Source organism: Notechis scutatus, chromosome 6 (genome assembly GCF_049901735.1).
Source record: "Notechis scutatus isolate UNSWTSFEM ecotype Mainland chromosome 6, rNotScu1.2, whole genome shotgun sequence".
NCBI classification, from domain to species: domain Eukaryota; kingdom Metazoa; phylum Chordata; class Lepidosauria; order Squamata; family Elapidae; genus Notechis; species Notechis scutatus.
The window spans coordinates 71352323-71378672 of record NC_142014.1 but is presented as its reverse complement, the minus strand read 5'-3'; the positions used below and the strand labels follow the sequence as shown (position 1 = coordinate 71378672).

General features: G+C 40.5%; 1 protein-coding gene across 42 annotated transcripts in view; it reads right to left on the bottom strand.

Moving 5' to 3' along the window:
- Positions 1 to 1350: 1350 nt before the first annotated feature.
- The window catches only part of PLEKHA5 (pleckstrin homology domain containing A5), a 205164-nt gene continuing 180164 nt past the window's right edge, over positions 1351 to 26350 (bottom strand). For 16 of the 42 annotated variants that reach the window (XM_087968713.1, XM_087968723.1, XM_087968704.1 and 13 more), the window contains 9 exons: positions 24405 to 24519; positions 24143 to 24186; positions 21518 to 21638; positions 9999 to 10114; positions 8803 to 9012; positions 7568 to 7726; positions 6749 to 6858; positions 3896 to 4050; positions 1351 to 1852 (listed from right to left, as the gene is read on the bottom strand). In XM_087968713.1, coding sequence (XP_087824839.1) covers positions 1818 to 1852; positions 3896 to 4050; positions 6749 to 6858; positions 7568 to 7726; positions 8803 to 9012; positions 9999 to 10114; positions 21518 to 21638; positions 24143 to 24186; positions 24405 to 24519 — 1065 coding nt within the window. In that variant the 3' untranslated portion in view covers positions 1351 to 1817. Of the gene's footprint in view, positions 1853 to 3895; positions 4051 to 6748; positions 6859 to 7567; positions 7727 to 8802; positions 9013 to 9998; positions 10115 to 21517; positions 21639 to 22431; positions 22621 to 24142; positions 24187 to 24404; positions 24520 to 26350 lie in introns of all 42 variants that reach the window. The other 26 variants (XM_087968693.1, XM_087968696.1, XM_087968703.1 and 23 more) reach the window with 3 other exon arrangements.

The following is a 26350-nucleotide window of genomic DNA, read 5'->3' as shown; positions in this document are numbered from 1 at the left end:
AATCAGGTGAGTGACACAATACAAAACAATTCCAGAAAGGCCTTTTGAACCTAGTTAGGAATTTCTTGATTTGAATATAATAGATGGTCAGCTGTTCAGGCCATACAGGTACTTGAAAAGCTTCACAGAAGCAGCCAATTTTCTTACCCACATGAGTGGTAAAGGATGAATTGCTGTTCCTTTAAAAATAGGTCCCTTCTTATAACAGTTTGACACCAAGAGCCATGGTGGCATAGTGGTTAGAGTGCAGTGTTGCAGGCTAACTCTGTCCACAGCCAGGAGTTCAATCCTGACCAGCTCAATATTGACTCAGCCTTCTATCCTTCCCAGGTCGGTAAAATGAGGACCCAGATTGTTGGGGGCAACATACTGACTCTGTAAACCACTTAGAGAGGGCTGTAAAGCATTATGAAGTGGTATATAAGTTTAAGTGCTATTCTATTGAATATTTATGATTCTTTTATAGTTTCCTTGTTTTGCCTCGAAATCTTTCAATCACTTTCAATTGCTTAATTCTGCTGTTTCAAAAGTATTTATCTATCAAGAAATGAGAGGAACCTAGTACCTTTGTCCTCAATTAAAGAGATAATTTAACAGATTAAACAATACAAATTCTAATGAAAAATAAATAAAATTCCACAGCCAGGATTCTGACCAATTTGGAAGGGGCCATCTTTAGCATTTCATCCTGCTTGTAGATATTGGAATAGATCCTGGCAGGAACATCCTTCACACTTCTTGTTCTTACATGTTTATCCTATTTTGATTTTGTTTTTTCCACTTGGATTGTGTGTTGTTTTAATTCCGTAATTTTCTTTTAACCGGCTAGGAGTAAAGGGGTTATAGCAAGATTAAAACAAAAGGAGTCAAACAATAATTCCCGTTAAGACTCATTGCTAGATGCATAACACCTACACCGCAGTTTAAGAACATCAACATTTATTTATAACATGATATAAAAGAAATGAGATATGAACATTTTGCCTTTGAACAATAATAAGGGGTTTCTTATACTTACATTAGTTGTGCTCATTGTATAATATATACACAATGAACATAATTACATTTGTACACAGACTTAACTGGAGATTGAATATACCTGCTTCTTGATATATACACCCTATTTCAACACAGGAAGAAGAGCCCAGTCTATTCAGTTCCATTTCTTTCCATAAAAAAGGCAAAAAAAAAAAAAGGCTGGGGGAGGGGAGTAAATATTAGCATTTGTGATTATGCGGATAGCAGAATGGCAGTAACTGACTTTGCAATCTGACTGGGATGTACTTACAGAACAACAACCAAAAAAAAGAGACACATCTTAACTTCGCAATGATTTTTTTTTTTTAAAAAAAATGGCACATCTTAAATAGAGGATGGCATTGATTAATAATCAAAAAATAAAAATGAGACAGGATCAGCTTTGGAAAGAAACCATGTTTCAGTGTCGACAGCAAAATAAACTATACGGAAAGAACCCTGGAGGAAGCCAATGTAACTGAATCCTTCCAAATTCAAACCCATTCAGGAGGGGACGGTTCTGATTGTAGGCCGCGAGGAGGAGGAAGAGGAGGAGAACTCTCAGTTGTGTGGATGGAATGAATACAGAGCAGCGATAGCAGGAAGCTGGTGACGGCGGGAAGAACTCTTGAGTTGGTCGAGGATACAGTGGGGATATTTAAAGCTCTCTTGGAATAAATGTTTTCCACAACGTGATAAAATGATGCTCTATGGACAAAAGCATCGGAACTATGAATTTCATAGATTTCATAAAAGTGACTGTACAGCATCCTTGTCTTTTCACAGGTGAGTTCGGGAGGTCAGCCGTGGATGGTCTCAGCAGAAGCCAGCAGGGCTGAAAAAGAAAGACGTTTCTGTTGTCACCCAAGAATCCGAGGGAAGAAGAAAAGGTGCAAATATATATATTTTTGAAATAGGGCAGGTCAAAATGAAACATCTCTAAAATCTTTGATTGCCCAGACAGATTGGGGGAAAGGAGGAGGATTTTCCATACTCAGTCAAGGCAAAAACAGGCTGAGAGAAGAAGCATCTCTTCTGACAAATACTGTTCTAACCGAATATTGAAATTGATGACAAATTCTCCTGAAGATTACCAAATTATGAGGGCAAATTCAGTGGTGGGATCCAATTTTTTTTACTACCGGTTCTGTGAGTGTGGCTTAGTGGGTGTGGCAGGGGAAGGATACTGTAAAATCCCCATTCCCTCCCCACCCCACTAACCTGCTTTCCAGCTCTGTTCTCCTGTGCAGGGCAACAAAAGAAGACCCAGCCCATCAGCTGGGACTCAGGAGAATACTTGGGGGCAGGGCCAGTCGGAGGTGATATTCTCCAAACTACTCAAAATTTCCACTACTGGTTCTCCAGAACTGGTCAGAACCTGCTGAATACCCACCTCTGGGCAAATTACTTATCATTTAAGGAGAACTGAACTCATTTGGAAGAGTTCCAGAAAACCTAGATGGGTGAAACCCCTATAGGTAGTGCTCAACTTTTAACCACTTGTGCAGCAAATGTACAAAGGAACCAAAAAAAGTGTTTTAGGTCCAGTCCTCACACTTACGACCTCACAACCACTGCAGCATCCCTGCACTCACGTGATCAACATTCAGGTGCTTGGCAACCAGCATGTGTTTAAGAGTGTTGCAACATCCTGGGCTCATGTCATCTCCATTTGGAAACTTCCCAGCTAGCTTCCAATAAGCAAAGTCAATGGGGGGGAAGCAGGATTCACTTAACAATTGTGATTAAAAATAAGGTCATAAAATTGGGCACGGCTCATTTAATGACTGCCTTGCTTAGGAACCAAAATTCTGGTTCCAATTATGGTCATAAGTTGAGGACTATCCGTATAGCAAACTTTCTGGCCATGAGCAGATATGTGATACCTGTTCCCAAAATTTTCAACCCTAAAGTTCACCCACTTAGAAGGTGCCCTGTTTGGGGATGACTTAATTGTCCTTTTCCACTGAAGTGGGATTGTGGAATTTTTTAAAAAAAAAATCCTTTAGACTCAGGAATGCAGCACTGAATCTGGTAATGCAGAACAGGTTTTTCAACTGCTTTGTACCAGATAGCTCAGGAGTGCTTCTCACTGAGCTACTAAACTTTAGCTTGCTGTTACCAATCGGAGCTAAGGGCTTCCTTGATTGGTCTTTAATCTATGACCATTTATTTCAAGATGATACAATTAAAAACAACAACAACATAAAGGTATGCCAAAAATGTGAAGTGGCAAGAGCAGTAGTGGCATTCTACCGGTTCGGCCCGGTTCAGACGAACTGGTAGCTCCAAGGATCATCTGTGAGCAAACCGGTTCGTACCGACGATCCGCTGCTGGGCCCTCACCCAGCTCTATACTGATCTTTATTTCCTGATTTTCAACCTCAGCTGCTTCGCGCGGCACAGCCGATTGCCACGCACCAGCTGTTGAAGACACAGGGAGAGTGCAGGATTGCAGGAGAATGTCAGTAGCAAACCTTTTGCGTACATGCAAAGTGCGCCCAACAAACCACACCCACAGAACTGGTGGTAAAAAACATTTGAATCCCACCGCTGGGTAAGAGACCTTTCACTGTAGCCAATTAGTTCCTGGATAAGCCTTTGGCATCTCCAATTAAAGGAACTGACAGCAGACAAACGACAAAGAACCCTGGAGAGCCTTCTCGTAGTATAGGGATCTGGGAAATGATTTAGTTGAGCTGTTTTGGCTAAAATGCCAGGCACCCAACTGAGCCTCCTCAGGCAGGGCTAGAAGCCTGTGAAAAAGCCCTTGGTCCCTTCCTTTCCATTTTTATTTGTAAAGTTAGCCAGAAGGGCAACTGGAGTACGTGCAACCCCTGGATGTGTTTTTTTACAATCTATGGATAGGAAACCCAACCTGCTGCTGCGGAGTTTCCCTTTGAAGTCTGCGCTGGCATTTCGAACGGAGAAGATACCGTATCCTCCTGTGGCTCTTGAATTCTGCTTTTTTCACTCTCTTCTGAGCTGCTTTCAAGTTTGTGGTTGATTCGCGAGGCCTCCTTGTTGGGGCTGCTGGAGGGGAGGGGGGGGGAGAGAACTAGGTTTAGAATTTCCTCTAACCTTTAATTAGGTTAACTGATACGATATACCCTTTCAATAAAGTCTGTAACACAAAATGGTGACTGTGAGGTATGCCAGCTTATGTTTTGCAGGACAGAGGGCTAGGGAGGGGCCCAAACAAAGGGACCTGCTTTTGCTTTGAACTCTGCCTGATTACTGGAGAAAGGTTTCAGGAGTTCAAAGAAATTGGCTCGGCTAGTCTCCCACTCCTGTATCCTGAGAATAATCCAAACATAAGGAAAGGGGAAATAATTTAAGTTCAGGAAACACCGATACTACAGTTGGGCCTGGGTTCTAGTTGAATGGGATTCTGTGAGGAAACAGCTCCTCTATAGCAGAGGTCTCCAACCTTGGCAACTTTAAGACTTGTGGACTTCAACTCCCAGAATTGGAGTTGGCTGGCTGAGGAATTCTGGGAGTTGAAGTCCACAAGTCTTAAAGTTGCCAAGGTTGGAGACCCTTGCTCTATAGGCCAGGCAGAGAAGTTGAAAACCGTCCCCAAAGAAGGCAGTTCCCAAACCAGGCCACCCTGATGCCAAGCAAGCCAGGGACTCGGTCAAAACATTCCACCCCAGTAGGTTACCAAACTGGCTAATGACCCCAACAGAGCAACACTAAAAACAAAAAAGGCAAATGGGACATCATCCAAATCAAGACATCCACCACAACTGTCCTGCAAAAAAAAAAAGTAAGCAGCCACCAAGAAAAAGAAACTAAAGTTACAAAAATGGTAAGAAACATTGTGGACTTTTTTTTTTTTTTAAGAAGATGTTCTGCACCTTTAATAGGATCAATGACAGGGGTCTATGGACAGATTAACCTGCTTTTTACAGGAAGGAATTTTAATGCAGGGCAGATGGTGAGGACAAGTCCATATGGGAGCAAATCCTCTCCAAGATGTTCTTGTCCAGTCAGCTTCTCTCTTTCGTGCAGCAACCCCAGTGTCTGTTGTTCAGTTGGGAAAAATTTGGGGAAGAGATCCAAAGCAACTGTAAAACCTCCAAGAATGTAGGTTTTTGTCTGCTTCACATCTTAGCCTCGGGGACTACAGCCCTGGACTTGAAAAAAAATATTCCTGGAGATCCTGCAGATGGCAAGTGAAACTGCAACAGGGAAAGAATTATATGCCTCTTTTGCAGATACTTTGATAGACTACCACTACACAGCAAAAAACATTTCAAAACATTTCAGATTAGAAGAATCTACATTTCCCACCGTTCTCACTGGATATATGGTCCAGAATATAATCAACAGGCCCTCCCAAATATGCTTTTCTCAAAAGGCAACTGGACTTTATTTTTTCCTTGAAGACATTTTGCTTTTCATTCTTCTTCAGTTTAGAAGCTTCTTGGATGAGAAGCGAAATGTCTTCAAGGAAAAAACTAAGTCTGGTTGCCTTTTGAAAAAAGCATCTTTGGGACAGCCGTGGATGACCCGGAATCTCCATAATCAACAGATCCCAATTTAGCTAAAATCTGTCCACTTCTTGGGTTAAGTTGGAAAAAAAAATGGGAAAACAAACTGGAAAGTACTAAGATGAGAGAAAGGTATGTCTGTACAAGATGTCCTTGCTTAATGACCTGTTGCTTAACAACTGCTCTAAGGGGTAATGGACTCCCCTCCTAATGGTTCCAACAGCCACCCACTACCCCCACGGGACTGCATTCTGGATGCTTGGCTATCAACTTGCATTGATTGTCATTGATAGCATCTGGCGGGCACATGGCCACAATTTTTATTGTTTGCCTGTTTCTGGTGTTTGCTTCCAGTTTCTGGCAAAAACCAGCCATTGAATAAAATGGATTTGTTTAATGACCACTATGTTTGCTTTACAACCGCCACAAAAAGGGTCATAAAATCGGGCACGGCCATGGAGTAACCAGCTCAACAATCCCCACAACATACAACCATAAATTTTGAGCTCAATTATGGTCATAAGCTGAGGACTGCCGGTATGTTTTTATGATTATGTGTGTAATCCATTTCTATATCTGCCATCTCACCAATGTGACTGGGCAAGTAAGAACATAAAGAGCATAAAGAGCATGCAAAGTACAGTGGTCACTGGGGATAAACTAAAAAAAATCCCATCAAAACAACCTCTTAAAGGCCTTCTGATCTTTTGAAAATGCAATGCGTTTTAGGTCTGCTTGGGATCTGTTTTCAAGATTTCCCATAAGCAGCTACTCAACATAGCAAAGCAAAAGTCACATTCTGTTCTGACATCTGAAGGCAGAGGCCACTGAGGTGGTCACCCAGAGATGGCTACCAAGTCAGAATGAGTACTTTTTAAGAGGCAGTAGATAGCAATAGCACTTAGACTTATATACCACTTTACAGTGCTTCACAGCCCTCTCTAAGTGGTTTACAGAGTCAGCCTATTGCCACCCCAACAATTTGGGTCCTCATTTTACCCACCTTGGAAGGATGGAAAGTTGAGTCAATGTTGAGCCTGGTGAGATTTGAACTCACCAAATTGCAGGCAGCCAGCAGGCAGCAGAACTAGCCTCAGTACTACACTCTAACCACTGTGCTACCGTGGCTCATGATACAGAAAAGGCATCATCATCTTCTCCATATGCCAAGAGCGAAGCCATGTTAGATTATTTGCAGGACTGGCTACAAATACCTACTATCCCCTTTGCTTTACCTGGCATCACTATCTCCTTTCTGTTCTTCTGGTTTCTCAGGTGCTTGTTCAGGATTTCTCTCCTGTGACTCCAAAAGATCCGGGAACAGCTGTTCTTCATTTTTTGGTAACTGGAACAGTGAAATAAACATTAAAGAGCAAGTGTTAATGACTCTTAATGGGATAAATAGAAAAGTTTTGTGTTTCAAAACCATAATGATTTTACCATAACCATGTGGCAAAAACTGAATTTGCTAGCCCTTAATTTAATGCCGTTTTTATAAGCACTATAATTATTTAGTTTAGTGAATTCTGGCAAATTCAGAGTAAGAAAAAGAAAAACGATATGAAGGATATTTAAAAATGGTGTCATTCATGTATTTGAGTGCATCCTTGTGAATTAATTTGTATCCTGTCTTTACTATTTTTACAAATAACTCAAGGCAGTGAACATATCCAACACACCTTCGTCCTCCTCTTTTCCCCAAACAACAGCCCTGTGAGGTGGGTTGGGCTGAGAGAGAGAGTGGCTGGCCCAAAGTTGCCCAGCTGGTTTTCATGGTTAAAGTCGGGTTTGAACTCACGGTAGTCTATCTTCTAGCCTGGTGCCTTAACCAATAGGCCAAACTGGCTCTTATTGTCACTATATGATTTGTTTTCCTAACAGGTATCCAATTTTGAACAGACAAAAATTTGCAGAGTATTTCTAAAACCATTAAAATAAAAAGAACACATTAATAATAGAAATTTATTAAAAAGTACTGAAATTATATCCAAGAGTCTTAACAAGCTACTCCTTTATTCATGTGTATGTACCACATAGAAGGAAGGAAACAGTACCTGTGTGATAAAAGTAGGGTTGTGTTCATTGGCACAATCATTTTCTTTCAACCAAGGTGTGTCTTCTACATCATTTGGGTGGCTTTGGCTTATGTCACTCATTCTAATGCCATATTCTACTTCCTTGGGGTTGCATACAAAGTCTTCTTTCCTTGGGCTCTGTAGAAAAGATTATTATTATTATTTTGGAATTAATGAGACAAGTGATGCTCCTGTTACAAATAGAAATGGCAGTTACAGAATAAACAACCAAGGAACATGCATGTTATGTGAGATTCCTTCAGTTCATATTATTACAAATATAAAAACAAAACATGGGAGTATGCAATAGTATCTTTACCTGTGCATGAAACAAATACCACTCTTCTCAATACCTGGTAAAAGAATATTTGAATCCCTCCTTAATTTTCACTCTGACAACAGCATTATAAACTATTCTCATGACCTTTCAGAAATCAAAGAAGTAGAAAGGTGTAAATCAGGAGGAGGAAGATTGTTCCAAAGTTAACCTTCTCTAAAATGATAGCTTGCAGATGTCTTGAACTTTCAAGACTCATAAACCTCCTTGACTGGGAGTTTCTGATTGGAAAGCCAAAATGTCATGCATGTTGTTCTTCTTCTCAACACCAGAGTTTTCCTTGTCATTAATTGGAAGCAAGAGTCCACTAACTTTACCTAACACTGTCAGATAAACCACATTTTCAATAGAAGAGAGTCTCTGTAGCTCAGGGTTGAACTATGGGATTCTTGATACTTTCTAAATTTGACTGTTTGCTTCCAGATGTTTCATTACCCAATTGGAAAGCTTCATCAATGTGCTGATGGTATTATAACTAGTTGGATATCTCTGCAAGCAAACAATCAAACTCAGAAGAGCACCAAAAAGTCCACAAACAACACTTCCTCTTACTGTAAGAAATAAAGGTCAAAACTCCTCTGGGCTGAATGTCTTGGTGGCCTCATGGACATGTCCATGTGGTCTTCCCAACCATGATGCAGAATTGGATTGGTGCTGTGCTTTTTCATTTTAGCTGAGATTGGCTGATGGCCCTACTTAAGCCCCAATAAGGCCTCAAATTGCTTAGCTGCTTGAAATTCACCAAGATCAGATCAAATTCTATCTCCATGGTAGCACTTGGAAAGAATCTAGGTCCTTGAGATTATAATACCAACAGAACATTGTTTCTGTCTGTGAAAGAGTGTTTCACTGAAAGACTCAGAACGCAAGGGCCTACCTGCAATAATTTAAAAGGATTTTCTCTGACGGGGGCTGGGCTTTGTGAAGGGGAGAGATCTGAAATGCCAATAAGATTCAGCCCTTTCTTTTTCTCACGCAAACAGGCCTGTTGGTGCCTCCTTATTCTTTCCATCTGTTCCTCCAACGTCATTCGTGGGCGAGTACTTTCTGCCAAGCATAACTGCTCCACTGCGCTTCTCGGCCTTTCCTTGAAAGAAAGAAAGAAAGAAAGAAAAAGCAATGATAGTAAAAGTATGTCCTCAAAGGATACCGTTTTGCCACAGATGCCACATCCTTCTGCAGCAAGGCTACTTCAAATCCTACATACACACTTAACCATCAAGAGTTTCAGGTTTCTAATATATTGCTCGGTAAGAAACTCTCTGCACACACATCATCTAGATTAGGGGTCTCCAACTGTGGCAACTTTAAGACTTGTGGACTTCAACTCCCAGAATTCAGAAAGCTGGCTGAGGAATTCTGGGAGTTGAAGTCCACAAGTCTTAAAGTTGCCAAGGTTGGAGACCCGTAATCTAGAATACCAGTGGGCGAATTTTCAGCACTGTAATAATGTCTAAGTGAGTCTGCCACCAATAGTCAGTTGGCCACAGAATGGGCTTCTCTGATAAAAGAGATAAGCACTGTAATTTTTCTCTGCCCATTTTGAATTTTCTCAACAGTTAATCAGTGGAGATTCTAATCAAAGGCTGCATTAGAGGTCTATGTTGTCAAATCCTGTGTGATGAAGCTAGATGCAGGAAACAAATCTTACAGAGTTTGCAATCGTTCCTTCAAGGTTATTCCTTCTACTCTTTACATCAGCAGTGGGATCCTACCTGTTCCACTACCGGTTCGGTGATAGTGTGTGTGTGTGTGTGCACCTAACACGCGTGCACCTAACGCGCGCGCAGCTTTCCCTACACCAGCTGAGGCCTGCAGCACCAATCAGCTGAGAGGATAAGGAAGTGAAAAGTGCAGGGGCAGGTGGGAGGGCTGATCCTGTGCTTTTCCCCCTTCCTTCTCCTCTCAGCTGTTTGTCGGAGGCTTTTATTACCAGGTCGGGTGAACCGGTCTGAACCGGTAGCATACCACCACTGCTTTACATCCATATCGCTTGCCCTGTTACTAGATGAGATGCCATATTGACGAGAGCATTAGAGGAAGCCAAGAACACAATCTATTTCTTTTAAATACCGTTCTTAGGTCTATCTTCTTTGTTTTCCTTAAAGTCACGTAGGAAGCGATTGTTGAAGATTCTGGGGTGGGTGACTTTGTTCTGGGTGGCACAACTCCAATGGGAAAATGTGAACCTAAAAAACAAGAGAAAGGCATCTAAAGTAAGCCACTGTCAGAACTAGGCTTCATTCCGGTGAGAAGCATGTTAATCTGATACATTTCCAGATTTAATGTAACAGGACTTAGCAAGGATTTTGCAATACAATTGCCTTAAGATTTCCTCAAGCTGTTTTCTGCCCAATACACAGGAATAGACTTTCAGAACTTCTAACTAGCCTTTAACCACCCTGGTTGGGAGTTCTACTCAAGCACACCAAAGCAACTTTTGATTGAAGAAGGCTGGTATAAGGTGCGGAGAATTGGGATCATGCATTAAGTTCCAATTAAGATTATATTGCTCAAACTTATATTTAAAAAATTGAGACAATTTTTGGGCAGCACTAAATTGGTGCTAGATAAGAGTCAATGGAATTCAGGAGGAGTTGGACTTAGTCATTCATGGGAATGCAATGACTCCAGGCTAATTACTCTCTTGATTCTGCCTGCTTTTCACCTACAGGTTGTTGCACGGTACTCAAATAAGGTATCATTAGACTGAAATCAGAGAAATATAGAATAAAACTGGACCTAATCAAGATGCAAGGTTCCTGGGCCAATTGACCACAGTGTGTTATGACAAATTGTAGGTATTACCATTTTGGGATACACATAGTACATAATATTAAGTGTTCTACCTTATGATTCTTGACTCTTGATGAATGTATCTTTCTTTTATGTACAATGAGAGCATATGCACCAGGACAAATTCCTTGTGTGTCCCATCACACTTGGCCAATAAAGTATTCTATTCTATTCTATTCTATTCTATTCTATTCTATTCTATTCTATTCTATTCTATTCCTATTCCTATTCTATTCCTATTCTATTTTTTGATAAGCAATCCTAATTTATCAATTACATCTGGCTGTTTAAAAACTAGGTACCACCCATCTTCTCGTCTCCTGCATTTTATTAATGAGAGCCACCTACATCCACATCCACTTGGATGTAGACCTAAGTCACTTAGAAAACTGCAAAATTATTTGGATTGCAGTCACAGCCTTAAAATAAAGCCTACCAATTATTCAATCAAACACTTTGCCTTAACAGAAAAAAGGATGTAGTAACCGTATAGCAGTTTTCACTAGCGATGGTTTTGCTTTTTTTAAAAAAAATTTCTAAATTAAAGAAACAAACCAATCTCATACACGGTGTGAGACTAAACATTTCCTCTTTCACTTTCTTCCTACATTCACAATTTTTGCAAGCAAGTCTCTCTGAAAGGAAGTTCAATTATTGCTTATATAAACGTAGAAACTGTTTCGCCAAGAGACCTGGACTACTGAAATTACGCTATTCAAACTGTCTCTAGCTAATTCATTCCACTTATGCAAACAACAAGCATAAAACTGGTCTCCAGAGACCATTGGCAAAGCAATAGTAAAGTCCCAGTTTAAGAGGCTTTTAAATACAATGAAATGCTTTCTCCTCACTAGTGTCAATAATTTCTTTTAAAGTTTATAGACCTGCATTTTAGAAATTAATTGGTGTGCTTGCTGCAAGAGAGTGCCATTGCGCTCAAGTTGGCAGGCAGGGGAAACACAAAGAAACTCTCATTAAAGAAGAAATGATTGCCTAGCACAATCACAATGTTTCAAAGAAGAAGAAAAATGCGATTTTTGGCACCATGTCCAGACTGAATCACGTTATTACCAGAGAGACAGAAACTTTATTTTGGTCATTGACCAACAACAACAGCAAAAATCATTCAATAAAACAAATAAAGCAAAGTTAACCATTAACATGAAGCTTATCTATAATGTAACAAGATTGGTTACATAACAAAGAATGCACATAACAATTATCCGATAAAAAAGAATAATTAGTGGTGAATGTCCCTGTAGGACTGGCAGTATAAAAGAACATATGGTTTTTACAGTACTCATGTCACAGGACAGTGTCATGTTTCATATGGGGTTCCCCCTCCCGCTATATTTCCTTTCCAAAATAGCTGTGGGAGAGCACTGGTTATTATCTTTAAAGCCCTTCATGGTTTTAGACCAGGTAATCTAAGAAATCAGCTTGCCCCATTCCACTTGATCTGGCAGAAGGGCCATGCCATGGGCCCCATTGGTCAAAGAGTTTTGGCTGCCAGGGTCTAGAACAGGGGTGTCAAACTCAAGGCCTGTTGGCTGGATGCGGCCTGCTCAGATCTGGAAACAGCAAAGGATCAGCCTGCGGTGCCTCTGCCAGCAAAAACGATCTCAACTTTTGCTGGCAGAGTGCTTGGGCCACTATAGGCGTCCCCAACATCAGTGCCATCGAGCTGGCCATGCCCATCCTGGCCACACCCACCCCAGCCCCCTGAGGTCAAACACAATGTGGCCCTCAATGAAATCGAGTTTGACACCTAGACTTTGACACCTAGACTTTGATACCTAGACTTTGACACCTTGTTCTAGATAACAGCCTTTTTTTTGTTGTGGTCCCCGTCTGCAGAATATCTCCCCGCTTGAGGTAAAGTCTGCTTCCACCCTTTGGGCCTTCAGGAAGGGCATCAAAACCTGGCTAGTTAGTTAGCCCTGATGGGGTTGCTCAACAGTGGAGGTGGTTGGTGGATCAACTAAGAAGAGGCTGCCTCTGAACTGATCTGGCCTTTGTTTGGCCTTTAATGTATGTGATATTTTCTACATTTGTATTAATTGTAAGCTGTCCAGAGTTGCTTTTCCAAGTGAGATGAGTGGCATATAAATTTAATAAACAAATAAAATCAAGCTATAGATAAAAACTTTCCTTAATTTGGGAACTGTGATGTAATAGAAATATGAAGCTGCTACAGTGGGGTCCTTGGTGCTCTCTGAGCTTGGTTGCTTTCTTAAGGATGTTTCATTACCCAACCAGGTAACTACATTAGTGCACCGATGATGTAACATACTTGGGTAATGAAACATCTACAAGAAAACAACCAAGCTCAGAGAGCAGCAATGACACCTCCTCTCCCCCAGTTCAGCCCTAAATTAAAAATACTCTATTGAAGCTGGTATAGGAACTAGAATTTGGTTATTTATAAATATATTGAGAGAAAAAGCAGCAATTTCTGTCTGGCCTTCTGTGTCTACCATCCTTTGCCTTAATAGAATAGAATATAGTTCTTTATTGGCCAAGTGTGATTGGACACACAAGGAATTTGTCCTGGTGCAAATGCTCTCACTGCACATAAAAGAAAAGATACATTCGTCAGGAGTCGACAGTCATAAGGTATGACACAATGATAGTCAGAGGGTACAATAAGCAATCAAATCATACTAGGAAACAGTCAATGTAGATAGTTAGGATACAAGCAATGAGGTTACAGTTATAAGTGGGAGGAGATGGGTGAAAGGAAAGATGGGAGGAATAATAGTAATAGTAATTCAGACTTAGTAAATAGTTTGACAGTGTTGAGGGGATAATATTGATCTAGCTTGTTCTAGACCCAAAGTTAAGATAGCATCATTGGGAAAACCATAGTGGATTTGTTTCTTTTGGATATCTGTTTCTCAGGACAATTTGAAGTTTGTCTGCCAATTTTGGAGGGGTCAGTCCACGAGGATTGTGGGGTAGTTTTAGCCCGGAGATAAAGATATTTTACTAGAGATTGGATTTACTGACTTCTGCTTCCTGTCGGAAGTATTGCATTTGGGGACGCAGTGGGTAACCTGAAACTTGCTTCTCAAATTTTTTTGCTGGAATTCTTTTTAAGATAATCATGCTGTTATATGATCCTAGTTGAACCCCGTGTAGCAGTTGTGCTCGGGCTTTAGCTTCAGACAAGCTAATTGCCACAGGGATAAATTCTGCTCCTCTGGCAAAATAATAATTTAGAATAGCTGAGGTCAATCTCAGGCTCACGGCTGACTCAGCCTTCCATCCTTCTGAAGTTGCTAAGATGAGGACTCACATTATTGGGGACAATAATGTCCCCATTATTGGGGACATTATTGCTGACTCTGTAAACTGCTTAAAGAGGGCGGTAAAAGCACCGTGAAGCGTTATATAAGTCTAAGTGGTATTGTTATTATAAGTCACATAATTCAGGTGGACATTTAAAGATCTTAACTTGCTCGACCGATTGCCTACCTAAGTTTCAATTTTAAGCATTTGAAGAAGATGAGAATCTTGGTCTTGGCATAATTTATTATTCATTCCTCCTCAGTACAATAATCTGTAAGGCTCTTTTAAGGCCAATGGAAGATAGAATGACTATATCAACAGCGTACAGTAGTAAATTGATAGATCTAGGGACTATCAATTTAGGAGAAGGAAAAGTAGAATGGAGAATAAGTAGAAAAGGAGAATGAAAAGTAAGTGAAGAACCAATAAATTTATATATAGTTAGTTTAGTTACTCACCTGACTTTCAATCTTCTCATGAATTTTAATGAGCAGCAGAAATAGACATCTATTGGGGTGTATCTAAATTTACACTATAGTTTAGATTTGGCTATTGTGTCGAAAGCTGACCTAAAATCAATGCATGGTGCATAAAGGAATTGTCCAGATTTGTGGGTATATTTTTCTTCTAGGTGTTGCAGCATAGTCTGAGGCTACGGTGGCTGTAGGTGTGAAAACTAGTCATAAGCCATATTTTTCAGTGCTATTGCAACTTCCAACGGTCACTAAACGAATGGTTGTACTTCGAGGACTATGTGTTGAAGGGCTATAAATATGATTTGAGAAAGATGGGGCTACCCACTTTCAGAAAATGACAGATCTTTTTTCACACAGCAACATTACACACACACACACACACACACACACACACAAAGAGGCAGTTTTCATATTGTTCATAAAGAAAGAAAGCTCGTGTTATATAGTAAAATTACTTCCAAAAATTATAGCAATTCATTGTTTGCCGTCCATACTGGTTTTTCTCATAGCCATAACGGACTCAAAGTTTTGTTACAAAGGAGAAGCAAAAATATACCAATCCTCACAGCATCAATCTTCACTGGTCTTAACATTTTCTGCAGGCTTTGTGCTCTCTAATGACAGTGACCACGATCTAAAGTCAGGAAACCTAGCTAAGTCATCCCATACCACTTGCTAATTTCCCATACTGTGTTAATTTCCCCCCCAAATTAGTGATTTGGAAATGGCTATTTCCTGGAATAAGTAACATAATAGTGTAAACCCCTCTTCTGGCATCCCTGCAGGAATCGCGGAACTAAAGGCCTTCCAAATACTGTTAAATTACATGTTATAGCTCAGCTATTTCTAGATGGTTTAAGTTCTCCATCTGTTAACAACAGGACCTAAAGATCTTAATATGCAGCCACAAGCTATTTACATAGAAATAACCTACAAAGAGCAATTCAAACCAGGCTCAGCTCTCTCCTCCCACTGTTTAGAAGTGCAGATAGTTAAGCATTTAAAGACAAATCCTTAAAATAAGACTTGATTCCATTTTTACTCTACACGCCTTATCCTGAGTAAGATTACTAGGTATATAGGTGCATTGTGTGGGTTATTATAACAATGTTTTATGCACAGGTAATCCTCGACTTAACAACAGTTCATTTAGTAACCATTCAAAGTTACAAGGGCACTGAAAAAAGTGACTAATGACCACATTTTATAGTTACAATCTTTGTAGCATCCCCATAATCGTGTGGTCAAAATTCACATGCGTAGCAACGACTTCATATTTACGACTGTTGCTATGTCCCAAGGCCACGGGATCCCCTTTTGCGACTGACAACCAAAGTCAATGGGGAGACCAGGTTCACTTAACAACGGTGTTACTAACTTAACAACTGAAGGGATTCACTTAGCATGAGCAAGAAAGGTCATAAAATGAGGCAAAACTCACTTAACAAATGCTTCACTTAACAACAGATATTTTGGGCTCCATTGTGGTCGTAAGTCAAGGATTAAAGGTAAAGGTAAATGTTCCCCTCGCACATACGTGCTAGTCATTTCTGGCTCTAGGGGGCGGTGCTCCTCTCTGTTACAAAGTCGAAAAACCAGCGCTGTCCGAAGACGTCTCCGTGGTCATGTGGTCGGCATGACTAAACACCGAAGGTGCACGGAACGCTGTTACCTTCCCACTAAAGGTGGTCCCTATTTTTCTACTTGCATTTTTACATGCTTTCGAACTGCTAGGTTGGCAGAAGCTGGGACAAGTAACGGGAGTTCACTCCGTTATGCGGCGCTAGGGATTCGAGCCACTGAACCGCCGACCTTTCTGAGTGACAAGCTCAGTGTCTTAGCCACTGAGCCACCGCATCCCTAAGTCAAGGACTACCTGTATATAAATGAAAATATTAAACTATTACAGGTAGTCCTTGGCTTACAAACACAACTGAGTTCAAAATTTTCTTTACTAAGCAAGGTAGTTGTCAAGTGAGCTTTGCCCCATTTTTTGCCACAGTTGTTAACTGAATCACTACAACTGTTAAGTGAATCATGTAGACATTGTGAATCTAAGTGCCTGAATGTTGATCCCATGGTAATACGGATTCTGCAACAGTTGTTAAGTGTGAAAACTGGTCATAAGTTATTTTTTCCCCACTGCATTTGTAACTTTGAACAGTCACTAAACAAAGTTGTAAAATGAGGACTGCCTGTATTAGCCAACTGCTTCAATAAAAGACAATTTACCAGCCAGGAAGATATAGACATGCCTTGTTTTCTTTTTTTTAACTGCTAAGGCTCAATTCCTTAACTTAAAATATTTGACAGGGTAAAACAATTTTTCAGGCTATTTTACATTTTGCATATTATTTGATATTGATGTTTTTTTTTCACTATGGGGAAAGACAGTCTGGAAATAAACATTAAACAATTCATGTTGATTATCTTGCAAGTCTCCAGGACAAAGCCCTGATAAAATGCACAGGCATTGATCTGTTGATCGATATTGCTACAATGAATGCAAATGCACACACAAATTAACATTCCTCATCTAAGGACACTTAAATCGCTCAAACTAAATGAAGATTTATACCGAGTCTTAAATTTAGCTCACTATTTTCTTTACTATTAATGGAGGCAAGGACTAGATGGCTTATTAGATGGCTGAAAGAAGCTGTTACATATCTGTCCGTATCTAAATGGGGAGAGCAGCAGTATTGGTGGTTTCAGAATATCAACAAAAATATTAAAAGGATTTTTTTTTTTTAACTAGACACCATCCTTTCTCAAAGTAAAATCATATTCAGTGCAATTCCTGTTCTGAGATAGGACATTGTGGCCTACGTGTTCTTCATGTTCTTTTGCAATGTTTCCTTATATTCAGGTGAGCCCTCCAAGGAGATGATGCAATTGCATTTAAGGCTATTTATTCCGTTGCTGAGCTGTCATTATTATAATGGCATGGGGCGAAGTTACCTCTTTGTCTCATTACATCAGCCTGTCTCACCCGGTCAGGCAGAGAAAGTATACAGGAAGTCCTGGATTTACAAGAGTTTGTTTAGTAACTGTTCAAAGTTACAGTGGCACCAGTGGTGGGATTCAATTTTTTTTACTACCGGTTCTGTGGGCGTGGCAAGGGAAGGATACTGAGAAATCCCCATTCCCTCCCCACCCCACTAACCTGCTTTCCAGCTCCGTTCTTCCATGCAGAGCAACCAAAGACCCAGCCGATCAGCTGAGACTTGAGAAGCAGAGAATAGATGGGGGCGGGGCCAGTCAGAGGTGGGATTTGCCGGTTCTCCGAACTATCGGTTCTGTGGGCGGGGCTTGGTGGGCGTGGCAGAAGGATACTGTAAAATCTCTAGCCAGAGGTGGGATTTGCCGGTTCTCCAAACTACTCACAATTTCTGATACTTGTTATCCAGGACTGGTCAGAACCTGCTGAATACCCACTTCTGAGCAGCACTGAAGAAAGTGACTTATGGCCATTTTTCACACTTATGCCCTTTGTAGCATCCCCATGGTCATGTGATTTACGTTCGGATGCTCGACGACTGTCTCACATTTATGACGATTGCAGTGTCCCGGAGACACCTTCTCACAAGCAAAGTCAACGGTCACTTAACAACGGTACTACTAATTTAGCAACTGCAGTGATTCGCTTGACAAACGTGGCAGAGAAAGTCTTAAAATGGGAGCAAAACCCACTTAACAAATTTCTCACTGAACAACATAAAATTTGAGCTCAATTGTGGCCGTAAAGTTGAGGACTACCTGTATTGCAGACCCCAGAATTTCGACTGGCAGGACCCAGGAAGCGAGCTTTGTCTGGCATTGCTCCTGCTCTGTGAACATTCTCCCCTCCCTGCCCCCCACCCCACCCCCAGAGGTGAGGTGGACCCTCACTCTTCTGGCCTTCCGGAAAACCATGAAAACGTGGCCTTGCTTGGGGTGCACAGAGGAGCACAGATCAGTGAGGCTGGTTAACGTCCTGGATGCCCTTGATTTATTTTTAACACTCTTTTATCAGCCTAATGCCACTGTTTAATTAAAGTGATGGTAGAAAAAGAAGAATGGACCATTCATAAGCAGGAACCCAAGGACAAAAGAATGCTCTCAAAGCTGACAAGTCCACGTATTATGGTATAAATAGGAAAATAATAGTTATAATCACGATGTATAATATTATGTAGTCAGAAGAGATTATACTGTATGAGGAGTTTTAATCAGGATGTATACTATGATGTAAAAAAAAGAAAGGGACTTGATATAACCAGTACACACCGACGTTGTAAAATTGGAACTGTGATGAATATTAATGAAAAATGCACAAAATATATATACCTATACACCAGAGGTGGCATTCAGCAGGTTCTCTCCAGTTCTGGAGAATCGGTAGCGGAAATTTTGAGTAGTTCAGAGAACCGATGGTAACCTTTCCTCAGGAGTGGGGAGGGAATGGGAATTTTACAGTATCCTTCCCCTGCCATGCCCACCAAGCTACACCCACCAAGCCATGCCACACTCACCAAGCCACACCCATAGAACTGGTAGAAAATTTTTTTGAACCCCATCACTTATACATACATTTATAAATTTTATATCTTATTGAACAGATAAATATGACTTAGGCCTGATTCATGCAGCTCATATGTCAAGGCATTTGAAGGCTACCCCAGATCAAATTTTTTTTCAACTCACCCACCTTATTATTCACCTTGACCCGATCTTGCTGGCCATATCGTTAAATTCTTATACAGTTTTAAAACCAACATGAAAGTTTGAATTTGACCACCGGTACTCCTCAATTTACAGCGACTGGTTTAGTGACCAAAGTTACAATGCCACCTTTCAGTGACTTAGGATGGATGTCGTCACACTTCTAGCATCCCCTTGGCCACATGATCAAAATTCGAGTGCTTCACGTTAAACATGTGTTTAATGACGGCTGAGGCATCCCAGGATCATGTGTTCACCATTTGCGACTTTCCCGGCAAAACGAACAAATTCAATGACGGAAGCCAGATTCACATAAGGATTGTGGGATTCATTTAACAACGGCAATAATTCATGAACGAAGGCAAATATATGTGTCCCAGGATAATGTTGCAGGATCCAGTCTGGTCAGTCATCGAGACCAGAGGTTTAAGTTTTCCTTTGGACTCGTGCTGGTTATACCGTTGTTTGGTTTGAGTTGGCTGAGAGAAGCATTGAATGGTGTGCCCAAATAGCCCAGAGAACACATTCCGATAGAGAGAAGTTCCCCAAGGATGAAAGCTCAGAAGACCCCCTGCTCCTGGTGACGGACCCAGATTGGATTCTACAGTAATTCACTTAATAATTATGGCAAAGAAGGCTGTAAAATTGGGTGTGACTCACTTAACAACTGCCTTGCTTGGCAACAGAAATTCTGATTCCAATTGTGGTTATAAGGTGAGGACTACATGTAGCTGGAGTAAAACAATCAATGGATTTGCACAGGGAGAACAGCCTAATGAGCCATGGTGGCGCAGTGGTTGGAGTGCAGTACTGCAGGCTACTTCTGCTGACTGCTGACTGCCTGCAAATTTGACAGTTCGAATCTCACCAGGCTCAAGGTTGACTCAGCCTTCCATCCTTCCGAGGTGGGTAAAGTGAGGATCCAGATTGTTGGGGGCAATAGGCTGACTCTGTAAAACCACTTAGTGTGGGCTGTAAAGCACTGTGAAGCGGTATATAAGTCTAAGTGCTAGTGCTAATAAATGGTACAGTTGCCCAATGCCTTTGCTTCATACGGCTTACTAATTATTTGCTAGTTGAATGAAATGATCCTTATTATCCATATCTTCAAGTGAAGATATGACTTGTTGACATAAGGCCAGTAATTGGACATTTTATGGGAGCACAAATGAGGCCTTCAGTATCGGCAAGCTTACAAAAAAAAAAAAAAAAAAAGAGAGAAATCATGAGAAAAACACACACGCAAAAAAAGGGTTGAGAAGCCAAGGTCGGGAGAAAGGTTAAAATATACAGCAGTAAAAACTCTAGATAAGGTCTATTTAATACAAGACAGAAGACCATTTGGCAATTACAATAAAAAAAAATTTTTATGAAACATTTTTTGGTTTAACGGCAAATCTGGAATTTTGTACTACTGGTTTCAAGGAAGGATGAGCAAAACAGCGTGGAGAGCTGGAGGAAGAAAAACTAAGAGTGGGAATCAAACAACTGTTGGAAGAGTAGTGCACACACCAGATGGGAGCTGTGATAATACAAATAGTCCTCAAATTATAACCATTTGTGTAGTTTCAATGGCACTTGTAAAAAGTAACTGACGACCCCGTTCTTCACTTATGACCACTGCAGCATCCCTCTGGTCATGTGATCAAATTTCGGCTGCTTGGCAACTGTCTCGTATTTATGACGGTTGCAGTGTCCTGGGGTCACACGACCCCCTTTTGCAGCCGTCTGACAAGCAGGGGGGAGCCTAGATTCACTGAACAAACGTGCTACTAACTTAACTACTGTAATGATTCATGTAACAAATGTGGCAAGAAAGGTCGTAAAATGGGGGAAAAAAAAACTCGTTTAACAATTGTCTTGCTTAGCAACGGAAAGTTTGGGCTCAATTGCGGTCATAAGCCGAGGACTCTTTTAAGAAGAGATTGGACTGCCATTTGTCAGAAATGGTGTAGGGTCTCCTGCTTGGGCGGTGGGGGTGGGTGGGGTTGATGACCTACAAGGTCCCTTCCAACTCTGTTAATCTAATCTAGACTACTGATATTATAAAACTGGGAATCGAACCTGAAATCTCTATTTATTCTGTGTCTAAATACAGATATTGGATTTGATCTTTAGTATCTTTGTTTTCCTCCCCTATTGTTTGAGTTATGCCTCAGTCAATGCCTTCCAGTCATGTTAATTAAAATTTAATGTTGCATGCTCACTTTATATGAAAATGTTACCCTGCTAATGAAGCTATTTCCTCCCGTGGTGGCTACAGGTTGCCCTATTGCCTGTAGATGGAAATGAAGCCATTTTAAAGCAAAGGGTCTCATTTAATACCTTTAGTCATAGAAGCTTCTGACTCAGAAACGGGGTCCCCTTTCTCTTCTCCATTCGACTCGTCAACTTCTGTTACAGTTGTTAGCTCAGGTTCACTTTTATAAAGCCGATAATCAGGACCCTGGAAATGAACCAGAAGAACACAAACATAAGTTTGTTCTCCTTGTTTGGTGTATCAGCAGCTAATTTCAAAGGAATTTCCTGTCACGTAGGACAACATTTGCATCAAAATCTGAAGCAGAAAAAGCCAAATTGTTCTAATTTCTTATCCAATAATTCCTAAGCATCTTTTTCTTTTTCATTTTTGAGCCCCATAAAAACCGTCTTTTTTTCTCCTTCTTCTTTTCCTTGCATCATCATTTAAAAGAAGTCTTTAAAACTGTGTTCCCTCTCCAATTTCTTTTCTGTTCAAATGTAAATCATATACTCCCTCTGGCAGGGAGTTTTCTATCATGATTTTAAAAAGAAAAAAAAAACTTTGGATCTGCATGACTGGTTTTGAATAAACGATCATAATTTTTAAAAAACCATGCCGATAAAAATGGCATGTTTCAACACTTACTGTATACTCAATAGAACATTGCAAAACAACTTGTTCTAACAGCCTTAAACAACGTCGTGTTTTGCTTGAACGTAGCATGGACATGCAACCAATCCGAGTCAAGGGAGACATTTATATTCACAAAATGTTGAGGGGAGAGGAGGAAAAAAACCCAACCCCAAAATAAAATCAGAAATGGTAAACACGAATAATGTCCTTGAAAAAAAAAAAATTAAACCAAAAGACGAGAAAGGGAAAGCAACGTAAAATGAGTGGGATGTCAATCAAATAAAGCGGCAATTGTGCGGGAAAGGAGATGGGAAGGGTACGTGATGCTCGGTGGGTGGACGACGTGGCAATGGTGGCCACTTACACTGTGAGCTCCATTTCTTTGGTAGCCTTGAACTTGATGAATCTTCCTCTCTTCAGGCAGATGGACGGGGCCCCTGCTATAACAGAGCAAGGAGCTGCTATCACTGGGCAGAGGGGGGATTATGGGAAGTTGCTCTGCAAAGTCATAGGACCGAGGGAGCGGAGGACGAGGTGGGACTACTTCCTCTTCCTAAAGATTGCAGAACAGTCACCTGATTTAGATGTGCTCATCTCTCACAAGACTTACACAACTTCTTTCAAATATTTCACAGCAGTCACAAGACAGTTTGGGGTTAGAGCAAGGGTGTCAAACTCAAGGCCCATGGGGTGCTTAGATCTGGCCCGCATGGCCACCCTGGAAACAGCGAAGGACCCGCCCTCAGTGCCTCTGCCAGCGAAAACAGAGCTCAGGAGGGCCACAGGCGGTCCTTGCGAGCTCCATTTTTGCTGGCAGGAGGTTGCAGGAGGTTGTCGCAGCCGAAAACGGAGCTCGGGAGCCCATTTTTGCTGGCAGAGTGCTCAAACCGCCACAGAAAATTCCGACACGAGTGACATCAAGTTGGCCACACCGATCCTGGCCACGTCCCTCCCAACCCCCCTGAGGTAAAACTCAATTTTGATGTGGCCCTCAATGAAATCGAGTTTGACACCCCTGAGTTAGAGGGAAGCTGCTGTCGCAACAAAGGATAGAGGGAAAAACCTCCAATTACGTCAGTTAGATACACAAAGGTGGACATAACTCTCATTTCTTTCCATTTGTACACAACTGGGTACTATTTAAAAATAGACATTAGTTCCTCTTCACTCAAGCAAAGGAAAGAACTTTACTTGGGACACAAATACAGGTAGTCCTCGAGTATGGTTCGTGACTGTTCAAAGTTATAACAGTACTGAAAAAGGTGACTTATAACCACTTTTCACACTTACAGCCGTTCAGCATTCCTGTGGTCATATGAACAAAATTTGGATGCTTGGCAACTGACTCATATTCATAACAGTTGCAGTGTCCTGGCTCCTAACTTATCAAATGGCAAGATTGACTTTACAAATGTGACAAGAAAGGTTGTAAAATGGGGCACTCACTTAGCAACATAAATTTTGGGCTCTATTGTGGTTGTAAGTCAAGGACTGCAGCCCTTTACATAAATAATTATTCTGTTTTCTCTCCTATGAATTTATTTACAATTTTTGCTTCATTTTATGCATCGATATATCCCTATGTACATCAATGTTCAAATATATCTTTATTCACCAAGGGTGAATACATTAACCAAGGAATCATGAAAAGATTTTATAGCTTTTCCATGTAAGAAATTCTGTCCAGTTTTTTTAAAATACATTGATACCAACCTAGTTGAGAGTCCTTTTAAAGCAATATTCTACTCATACCAGAGACAGCAATTGCATTCACCTTCATACATTTCATTAAACTGTTGTTTCAAGTGCTCATAATTATATGAGACACACAAAGCAAAACAATATTTCTCTTTGTCTAAAATGTGTGTGTGATGAGGGACCCAAAAAAAAAATCAATATTCAAATTTATATTCATAATAAGTGTAATCTGAATGCTTAACCTTTAAATGCACCCCTTCTATAAAATCTTATTGAAACTTATGAAATATACACATAAATGGAGAAGCAGGAGCTTAGTCTGGAAATTAAATAGCTTCTATAGAATCTCAAAAAAAAAAAAAGGTAGAAAAACATACCTCATTTTTATATTTTGGTGAAAAGGTCTTCGATGCTATGATACCTATTTGAAAACAAAACAGACTGTTTAGCTTATCATAAATAATGGTTAAAAATTATGGCTGCAGTAGCAGAGATTTGCAGTGATTTAGAATTTCCATGATTTCCTTTTTGGTCTTTGGAAGTAAAATTGCCTTTCATCAAACAAGCATAAGTACAGCATTTATTCATTGTACGGGCTTCTCTGTTATAGATCTGCAGGAAGTCAAGATGCTAATTTACCTGCCTCCGTGGTGCTGTTTCTTTGCTGCTTATGTTTACTCAAACCTTCCATTACATCCTGAATTCGCCAAAGCTCTTTCTGAATCTGAGCACGCTGTATCCCAGCCGACTCACTCTGCCAGAGATAAAAGTTAGCAGTGAGACACCGTGCTTTTAATGCATCCAATTATTTTCAACTAGTATCATGCGCCCTTTTATGTTCTGTTCTGAATCCACTGACATTCTCCTGGACCTAATCAAAAGGCTATTTGCTGGCTTCTCTCAAGATAACCAAACTCTCAAGATAGTTACTGCTGCAATAGTCGGCACACGTAATTATGGAATAGCAAGTTCTGCCTTGTTGGAATTGCGCACAACGTGTGAGATCTGCACAGCAAAGGCACATCCCTAAGTGAAATGGCCGGATAAGTAATCAAAGAGCCAGAAAGAAGGAGGGAAAGAAACAGGTCCAGCCTTAAAACCTGAGTTGACAAGGGTGTTCTCTGGCCCTCAGACCCTACCTAGCTGGTTCTTCTAAAAATATGTTTTATTGGTGGCTGGTAATTGCTTGGGCATGTGGTTAGTTATTTATTCTCTTTCAGGAGAAGCAGTAAAAAATAGTAAGCCAAATAATCTTTACACACAGACACACACCACACACACACACACACACACACACACTGTATATGCATACACACACATACACATATTCTGGAGTCCAATCACATAAATAAATCGTGTGTGTGCGTGTGCATGTGCATGTCCAGGCTTATGGGATTTTCTTCTATTGTTCCCTAATTTTAATGTGAGCCATCCACAAACATTATGGAGTCTAATCACATAAATAAATTTATTTTATATATGTCTATATGTGTGTGTGTGTGTGTGTGTGTGAAACATATTTAATAAAATATTAATCACATAAATTAATTTATGTGATTGGACTCCATAATGTTTGTGGATGGCTCACATTAAAATTTAGGGAACAATAGAAGAAAATCCCATAAACCTGGGCAAACACACTCCTTATAACGTAAAATACAACCAACGGGCTCAAGCACAATTCTATCCCAGGTTTTTAAAGATTTCCAGAGCACCATTAGGGTGGGAGCTAAACAGAACATATGCCAATGCCATTAAATTTCTCTGTAATGTGCTAACTGTGTGAACCAGGGACATTATTCATTACTTTTCTACCAGTATTTCTACGTCTTAAAATTTCCCCATCTGTAATAATGCTATGTACAGGACTTCTACACCTACCTTGGTAATGGTGGTATTTCTGTTTTTTAATAGTGTGCATTCTATGTGCTGTTTTCACTTTCACTGAAAATCAAGAGGCTGATTGGTTTTGTCTTTATTAGAATTATACAGATGGAGATAACTGGATATTTATCCTATAGGGATCAAACTCTTTGCCTTTATCCACATTTACTGACTACCCCATAGTTTGGCAAGTCATGTAAAATCCCATAAATGGGGTTATGATATAATACGTAACACCTGTTATCTCTCTTCTGTGAGAGTTTAAGCAAAAGACCCTGAAAGCGACTGCTAGGCTGCTATGCTCCTGCATACTCCTAAATCTAATACACTGTATGCAGGCATCTAAAGTGTGAAGGTCTGTGAGTTAATTTTCAGGTAGATCAGGGCTGTCAAACTCCCGCCCTGAGGGCCAGATGTGTCATGTGCTGGCCACACCCATGCCCGGTTTAGCAAAGGAGGGAAAAGTCCTGATATGTCACTTGAAGCCGCCATTGAGGACGTAAGTCAATCTACCCCTAAGGTAGATGTTTGAATCCCAAAGGAGAACATCTAGCTTACCTACACCTGAAGAATTCCAATCAGGACAAAACATGTCATGTGGTACCCCCTACTGACCAAAAACTGAATACGCATTGTGCAAAAATAAAGAACCTGCCCATAGTAAATATTGACCTAGATAAACAAATTCATCAACTTGCTCT